General features: G+C 41.0%; 1 protein-coding gene across 1 annotated transcript in view; it reads left to right on the top strand.

Moving 5' to 3' along the window:
- The window catches only part of LOC119430274 (Golgi apparatus protein 1), a 56,717-nt gene that overhangs the window by 34,951 nt on the left and 12,887 nt on the right, over positions 1-8,879 (top strand). The window contains exons 17-24 of the mRNA XM_037697718.1: positions 774-891; positions 4,166-4,258; positions 4,638-4,775; positions 6,330-6,453; positions 6,527-6,669; positions 6,758-6,859; positions 7,036-7,143; positions 7,737-7,857. Coding sequence (XP_037553646.1) covers positions 774-891; positions 4,166-4,258; positions 4,638-4,775; positions 6,330-6,453; positions 6,527-6,669; positions 6,758-6,859; positions 7,036-7,143; positions 7,737-7,857 — 947 coding nt within the window. The remainder of the gene's footprint in view (positions 1-773; positions 892-4,165; positions 4,259-4,637; positions 4,776-6,329; positions 6,454-6,526; positions 6,670-6,757; positions 6,860-7,035; positions 7,144-7,736; positions 7,858-8,879) is intronic.

The following is an 8,879-nucleotide window of genomic DNA, read 5'->3' as shown; positions in this document are numbered from 1 at the left end:
GAGTTAACATGATAATAACGAGTTAACATGATAATAACGAGTTAACGTGATAATAACGAGTTAACATGATAATAACAAGTTAACATGATAATAATAAGTTAACGTGATAATAACAAGTTAACATTATAATAACGAGTTAACATGATAATAACAAGTTAACGTGATAATAACAAGTTAACGTGATAATAACAAGTTAACGTGATAATAACGAGTTAACATGATAATAACAAGTTAACATGATAATAACAAGTTAACGTGATAATAACAAGTTAACGTGATAATAACGAGTTAACATGATAATAACGAGTTAACATGATAATAACGAGTTAACATGATAATAACAAGTTAAAATGATAATAACAAGTTAACGTGATAATAACAAGTTAACATGATAATAACGAGTTAACATGATAATAACGAGTTAACATGAACACCACTAATATAAACCTTGTGAGGTGAATGACAGGGGCTTGGGAGCCCCACTCTTTGGAGGAAACTATGCTTTCTAGTTTTTTTATGCTTAAAAGTATATTTTCCTCAAATGATTGGGGTGGCCAATGATTAATCTATGGTGGCCAAGGCCACCATTGGCCACCCCCTGGCTCCACCACTCTGCCTGGTGGTGGATAAACTTGTTCTCTCCATTCATCAGGATCTGTCACTCTGCGCAGCCTCTGACGAGCAAATGTTAATTATCTAACACTTTTAAATTGACTTTACTCAGACTTTTTATTGTATTTTTATTGGCTGTACCTGTCCTTGTTGCCCTACAGGGTGGATGTTGTCATCTGTCTCAGCACCACAGTGAGGAACGACACGCTGCAAGACGTTCGGGAGCAGCGGGTGTCTCTGAAATGCCGCAAACAGCTGCGGGTGGAGGAGCTTGAGATGGTAAATAAACACACATGAACCTCATCACTGCTCATCTAAACTCAGCAGAGAGGAGTCTTCTCCCCACACAGATGTTCACGGCCATCTTTAGGACCTTCTTCAGCTTTTCTAGCTTAAACTCAGCTCAGTAAAGTTTTAACTTTTTGGAATGAAATCTATTCCTGTTCTTTCTCCTGATAAACGACTTGGTGGTTTGGATTAGTAACAAAAACACATCAACTATTTGTGTTAGTAATTTTCTACTCTTAACAAGTTTAGTTTTTCGTTAAGGTCCATCTTTTTTTTTTTTTTTACAAGTTTGTTTTTTTTACCAATCTAGTTGTTGATACCTGAAAATAACAGCTGAGATGCTGATCCAGAAAGTTTTGGTGTGAACAAAGACTAAAGCGCCTGCCTGCCAATCTCTGCAGTGCCTTTAAAACATCTTCAAACCTTTTCAGATATAATATAATGTTCAATTAAATTCGGTTCATTTATTTAGTGCCAAGTCACAACAGATGTTTTCTCAGGACACTGAACAGAGACACATATCAGTTAGTAAAAGTTCTCTATGTAAGGAAGCAGCAGATTGAGTTGAGTCTTCACTTCATCACAGTCTCTCATCCTGAACAAGCACAAAGGAGACGGTGGAAAGGAAAAACTCCCTTTTAAAGGAAGAAACCTCCAGCAGACCCAGACTCGGGGCGAGCGTCCATCTGCTTTGACCGGCTGGTTTGAGAGGACAGGAAGTAGAAACAAACACAGAATGACAGGTCCAGATGAACTGTCTATAGGAGGAAAGACTAAAAACATGTTAAGATAGAAATAAATACAAACCGGTAGAAAAAAGCAAGTAAAGACAGCAGAGTGAGGAAATGAGGTCAGTTTGTCCTCCAGCAGTCTAAGCCTATAGCAGCATAACTCAGGGACAGCTCAGGAAACCCAAGCAGACCCTAACTATAGGATTTATCAAAAAGGAAAGACTTTTTTTTGTTTAGTGTTTGTCCTGCTGGAAGGTCGACCTCTAACCCAAGTCTCAAGTGTTTTGCAGCCTTTACAGGTTTTCTTCCATGACTCTAGTATTTAGCTCCATCCATCTTCTCATCAGCTTTGAGCAGCTTCTCTGTCCTTACTGAAGAAACACATCCCCACAGCATGAAGCTGCCAGCACCATGTTTCATGGTGGGGATGGTGTGTTCAGGGTTGTGAGCACAGTGCAGAGTTTACCACCACACAGTGTTTTTCATTTTGACTGAAATGTGAGCAGAGCAGCTTCTTCCTTCTTCTTTGCTGCATCTCTACATGGCTTTCAACAAACAGGACTTCTGATGTCTTTCTGTCAACAACAGCTTTCCTCTGGCTACTCTTCCACACGGGTTAGATGAGTGGAGTGCATGCCTAAAGGTTGTCCTGCGGACAGATTGTCCCTCCTGAGCTGTAAACCTCAGAGTTACCAGGAACTTCTTGACTGTTTCACAGATCAAAACCTTCCTTGTGGTCATTCCACATGGATGGTCATATCTTAGTATCTTCAAGGTTCAAATGTTGCACAAGGCCTTTGTTGGGGGGTTGAATAGACTAATCAACTAATCGACTAGTTGTTTCTGGGACATCTCGTAAGTTTTTATATTTCACATCGACTCCCCCACCACCCCCATCCCTGCTGTTCCCAACCCTATTCCACCCAATCCACGGTGGTGGATTAAATAAAAAAAGGATAAGAACAGCAGGGCGGGCGGTGATGGAGTCCACCAGCTCTGCTGTTCTTAGCCTTATCTCTTACTTGCCGCACGTTTTTTTCATTTTTGCAGCTTGATAATAGTTTTGCTTTTCCTTTGACTTATTTGCACTATGATGAATGGTAGGAGCCTAAATATACGCCCAATGTTTTGTTGTTCTTATTTTTTGTAAATTATATTTTTTTGCTAATATATATTGCTTGCAAATATGATATAGTGTCTTGAGTTCCTGTGACATCATCGACAAGTCGACATCGACTCGACTTTTGTCATGTTAAATTCGACTTTAAAAAATATGTAGTTGTTTAAGCCCTAGTCTTTTCCAGTCTGGGCCATTGCTATAGATTGCTGTATTGGTGATTAATAGTTTGTTGAACAGTTGGTCTGTAGCTGTGACATACAAGCTTTGAATCCCTGAGATGTTCAGAGCTTGTGGCTGAGTGGTTAGAGCAGTCGTCCTCCAATGCAAGAGTTGGGGGTTCGAATCCACCAGCAGTCACATGCCAAAGTGTCCCTGGGCAAGACACTGAACCCCTCATCGCCTCCGATGTGTGTCCCATCGGTGAATGAATGTGATCTAAAAGCACTGATTATTTGTTCAATTAGCTTTGTAGAGATCTAGTATAGAGCTGTATGAATGGGTAAATGAGCCACAGATTGTAAAGAGCTTTGAGTATCTTGATTAGATAGAAAGGTGCTATATAAGTACAGTCCACAGCCCATATTGATTTATAACCCAACACTGCTTTAAACCTGAGCGGTGTGTTCCTGTTTGATCACTAACGTTCTGTAGCAAACCTCGGAGGTCTTCTCAGAACAGCTGAGTTAATACTCTGCACACAGATGAAGTCTATTTTCAAACCAGGGGACTTCTGAAGGCAGCTGGTTGCACTTCAGCTCAGAGCATCAGGGTTGGGAGCAGAATACAAATACACATCATGCTTTTCAGGTTTTTATTTATTAAGCATTCAGAAAACAGTCGTCCCTTCACTTCATAGTCATTCACAACTTTGTGTTGGTCTGATATCTGACACCTCACGGAAATACGTTGTGAGTGTAACGTGACAAAATGTGGAAACGTTCAGGGGGTGTGAGTACTTGTTCAAGGCTCTCTGTTCTGTAGAGCAGACACATTAAGTTTTTATTGTTTCTTTAGGTTCTTTGTTACTTGCAACTTTTACAGACTCAGTTTTTCTCATTTCTTCAACGGAATCTAACTAAACACAAAAGTTTAGAAAATATTAGAGCTAAACTATTCACAGCCAGGAATTGTTTCAAAATAAAAGCCTTCAATATATGAATCAGAAACACATACTTGTATTTATTGCTCAGTCTGTAACAGTTTATAAATAACCAAAAATCTGAATAAAATACTTTTGGAAATGTGCAGTGAAGACACAAATGATGATTTTTAAAAAATGGTTTTAAAAATATTCCTTAAAAGACGCATCAGACTCTTTAAACTTTAGTGATGCTTATGTTGTGAGTTCTGATTAAATACCCTAAAGTGTTTCGGTCACAGTACAGTCTGCAGGTAAAATGTCTTCTTGTCTCAGTCAGAAGATATCCGGTTGGAGCCAGAGTTGTACGATCCCTGCAAGGCAGACATCAGCCGTCTGTGTCCCAACGTGGCCTTCGGGAACGCTCAGGTAAAAATCTCCACATCAACAAGCGTTGTCTGGATTTCCATCAGAAATGTTTCAGCCTTCTGAGCACCTGAGCAGCTGTGGCTCAGTGGTTAGAGCAGTCGTCCTCCAACGGGAGAGTTGGGGGTTTGATTCCACCAGCAGTCCCATGCTGAAGTGTCCCTGGGCAAGACACTGAACCCCTCAGTGCCTCTGATGTGTCCCATCGGTGTATGAACGTGATCTAATGCACTGATTATCTTTGTAGAGTGCTGCATGACTGTGTGTGGAGGTAAAGGCACAGATTGTTGTAGAGCTTTGAGTGTCTGGATTAGACAGAAAGGAGCTGTATAAGTACAGTCCATTTACCTCTCTCTCCTTGCCTCCCTTCACTCCTCCTCAGATGATCGAGTGTCTGAAGGAGCAGAAGAAGCAGCTGAGTCAGCGCTGCCATCAGCGCATCTTCAAGCTGCAGGAGGTGGAGATGGGCGACCCCGAGCTCGACTACCAGCTGATGAGAGTCTGCAAGCAGATGATCAAAGTGAGGAGGAAACAAGCTGTGGGGAGATACTTGATCTTTGTTCAGTCTGTGTTCAAATATCCTTCTTGGACCGTCTTTACTTTTAACTACTGTTATATTTTAGACTCCTTTCGAAGGTGGATGTGTTATGGTATGATCCCGACCGTAACTTCTGATCAGCTCAAAATAGTTTAATGAAACTCGATACACATTTGTACCACCATTTCACAGAATATCATGAAATCTGTTCATCAGCCCAGCTTCAAGGTCAATGTCACAAATCAAGTCAAATGTTATACAAGGTTTTTGCTTTTTGGGGCCAAACTTTATAACAGCTTTTCACACACATCATCGTCCCCCCTGAAAAAAAATCACAGACGAGATGAGCGCCCTGCCATGGCACGTTATCTAGGGGAAACACTGGATGTGTAATGTGCTCCTGTTAATTTTGTTGCAAAGTGATGAGAATAAAAATTTAGTTAATTTATGGAAAATCATGCTATTATCCAAGCTAATGTTGTCATAACAAAAACTGTACTTTAAGTGAGTTGAGACCAGTTTGGACTCTTAAACTGAAATGGGGAATGGGCTTGGAGGAATCCATGTCAGACTCAGCCTGGAGAAAGATCATTAAGAACATTTATTCATCCTCAATCTGTCTGAGACGCTATAATTTAATTCAAGGTGGCGCACCAGCTGCACTGGTCCAAAGACAAACTGTTCAAGATCAAAGCCAACCTGGATCCTGCATGTAATCGTTGTAAACAAACTCCAGCTATGATCTTACACATTCTGGACTTGTCCAAAACTGTGGACCTATCGGAACTCTATTTTCGATTCAACAAATTCCCTGCTCAATAATCCAGGTATAAAATCCAACATTTTCCAGTCAGGTCATCTGGACAGTTTCTTTTTTTGTGCTGAAACGTTGGAGGGGCGTACCAAAGAGACCATCTTATCACAAGCAGAACTGGCTTGTTCCACTTTGGAGTAAGCTGTTGGGGGAAGAATCAGTTTTGTTGTGTGTTTCCTTGACTGATGAAGCCTTCTGGATCGAAGGCGAAACGTTTCAGTACAAAAAAAGAAACTGTCCAGATGACCTGACTGAAAAATGTTCTGTTTTTGATACTTTCTGTGGGATATGTGGGAAAAACTGTGTACCCGTCACCGACCACCCCGAACTGTTCACTGTTCGGGGTGATCCCTGTGGATGCATCCTTCAGTAAGTATGAGAGGTTATGATTGCTTTTGGCTCTCCAACCAGGAGACTTATTTGATGTAGATGGAAGGATCCACATCCCCCGGCATATGAACACTGGATAAGAGAAGTCGTGTGTCATATTCATCTGGAAAATATTAGATACACTTTGAAACGTTTGGTTAAGAGGTTTTGGGACACTTGGCATCCATTTATATCCTATGTTCAAAATATGTCAATGCCTGTTCATGTCTGTGCGGCTGATCCGGTGTGGGAGGGGATTTTGTTATTTTGTTGTACGTTTTGTGTGTGTGTTCTCAAAACGAAAATATTTCAGTTAAGTGAATAAATTTTAATAGAAATCATCCTTCCTGCAGCGTTTCTGCACAGAGACCGATGCCAGGACCGTCCTGCAGTGCCTGAAACAGAATAAGAACAGCGAGCTGATGGATCCAAAGTGCAAACAGATGATCACCAAGAGACAGATCACACAGAACACAGGTAATCACACAGAAATCAATCCGTTTATAGTCCGAGGCGTCCTCAGTCTTCATCTTCCTGCTCCTGCCGTCAGACTACAGGTTGAACCCGGTGTTGAGGAAAGCGTGTCGAGCCGACATCCCAAAGTTCTGCCAGTCCATCCTGAACAAAGCCAGCAAGGACAGTGAGCTGGAGGGTCAGGTCATCGGCTGCCTCAAACTCAAATACGCCGATCAGGTCTGACCGCAGCGCCTTTCTCTCAGCATTATAACGTCTCAAAAGTGTTTTCTTTAAATGAACGTTTTCTGACTGGGCTTTGGTTCAGAGGTTGTCTCCAGATTGTGAAGACCAGATCAGAGTGATTCTGCAGGAGTCGGCCCTCGACTACAGACTGGACCCCCAGCTGCAGATGCACTGCTCAGACGAGGTCATTTACTGAATCTCAAATTTTTGAAAATGCATCCAAATACACGTGCACACAAACATTTCATTACATCGAAGGCACCTCAAACTGAGCCGTCTCTGTTTGAGTCATTTGTTCACTCATGATTGTTTTAACACGTTAAATAAATAACGTGAATGAATGAAACCTGTTTTCTCCAGATCTCCAGACTGTGTGCAGAGGAGGCAGCAGCTCAGGAGCAGACGGGTCAGGTGGAGGAGTGTCTGAAGGTCAACCTCCTAAAGATTAAACAAGAAGTCTGCAAAAAGGTGAAGGCAGGAGATGGTTCTGCTTTCAAAACCTTTTCTAAGCACACCTACCGTCATTTTATTAAATCTGTTTATCGCTCACTGTTGAACACAAGTAGGAATATTCTGTGCATGCAAATTGTCTAATACACGTGCACAAATCACCTGTTGTGCACGGATCAGCTGCCTGTGACTGTGACTTCTGAGACGTTCTTATCACTCCAGCAAAGATAATGCTGCGTTCAAGGCTGGTGAACAGCTGGGACATCTGAGCTTCACCACTGAATTATTGGGAACAGACTCATTTCTGACGACACAGAAACTCATAACCTTTATAATAAATCACAAACGCTTAATTAATGTTAGAAAACTGCTTCTGTATTAACTGTTGGATTTACAAAATGGTACTTTATTTACAATTTTAAGAGAAGAAAACGACTAAAATTCTGGGTTTTTAAACCTTTCAAAGTGTCTGTTTTTGTTTCAAATTAATTTAGGGTTTTATAAAAATCACCACCACATTGATGAAGAGTGTTCTGAAAGATTTGTAGTTGTTCTGCAGCAGAGCACTCAGTGAGACGTTTAATAAAAACAGCTGATTGTTTGTTTTGCAGGAGGTTCTGAACATGCTGAAGGAGAGTAAAGCAGACATATTTGTGGACCCTGTCCTCCACACAGCCTGCGCTCTGGACCTCAAGCACCACTGTGCTGCCATCACGCCTGGCAGAGGGAGACGTGGGTCCATCTTTTTCTGCTTTGTAGGATTGTAAAGAGGATACAGTGCTGCTTGAAAGTTTGTGAACTCTTTATCATTTTCTATATTTCTACATAAATATGACCTAAAACATCATCATATTTTCACACAAGTCCTAAAAGTAGATCAAGAGAACCCAGTTGAACAATATGGATATATAAATATGCCCCATGGGCACCATGTTGGTGACACCCGTCACATACTTTTACCACTCAACCAATATGTAATATTGGATCATTTTCCTCAATAAATAAATGACCAAGTATGATATTTTGTCTCATTTGGTTAACTGGGTTCTCTTTATCAACATTTAGGACTTTTATGAAAATCTGATGATGTTTTGGGTAATTTTTATGCAGAAATATAGAAAATCTAATGATGCACGATTTTTTTGATTTTTGACTGATATCCGATATGTTCTGTCAAGGGCGTCAGAAGCATCCACAATGTGGGGGGGACACAATGATGTGTGTACATGTGTGTGTGCTCGCGTGTGTGCGTGCAAAGCAGTGTATACTAATATACAAAAAAGCAGCATTTCACTTAGATTTCCTTTAATTCCACACATTTAAAACATGTTTCTCATCAAGTTTGTGTAAATTCATCTGTGGGTTTTAAAGACATTTTAACTTCAATACACTTTAATACAGAGCGTCAGATCTGCACCATTTGTCTTTATAGAGAAATAAAAAACACCACTGGACTTTTTTACTTGTGTTCAACACGACTCATCTAAATGATGCTTCTCATGAAGCTTGAGGACAATAAGGTGTGGGGTTTTAAAGACATTTCAACTTTAATTCACCTGAACACACAGCGTCTCTTACACCTGCAGCGTCTCTTACACCTGCAGCGTCTCTTACACCTGCAGCGTCTCTTACACCTGCAGCGTCTCTTAACACCTGCAGCGTCTCTTACACCTGCAGCGTCTCTGCAGCGTCTCTTACACCTGCAGTGTCTCTTACACCTGCAGCGTCTCTTACACCTGCAGTGTCTTACAGCG

This window comes from Nematolebias whitei, chromosome 2 (assembly GCF_014905685.2).
Source record: "Nematolebias whitei isolate Nwh7 chromosome 2, NemWhi1, whole genome shotgun sequence".
Lineage (NCBI taxonomy): Eukaryota > Metazoa > Chordata > Actinopteri > Cyprinodontiformes > Rivulidae > Nematolebias > Nematolebias whitei.
The sequence above is the reverse complement of the archived record's forward strand: the minus strand, read 5'-3'. Positions and strand labels throughout refer to the sequence as shown.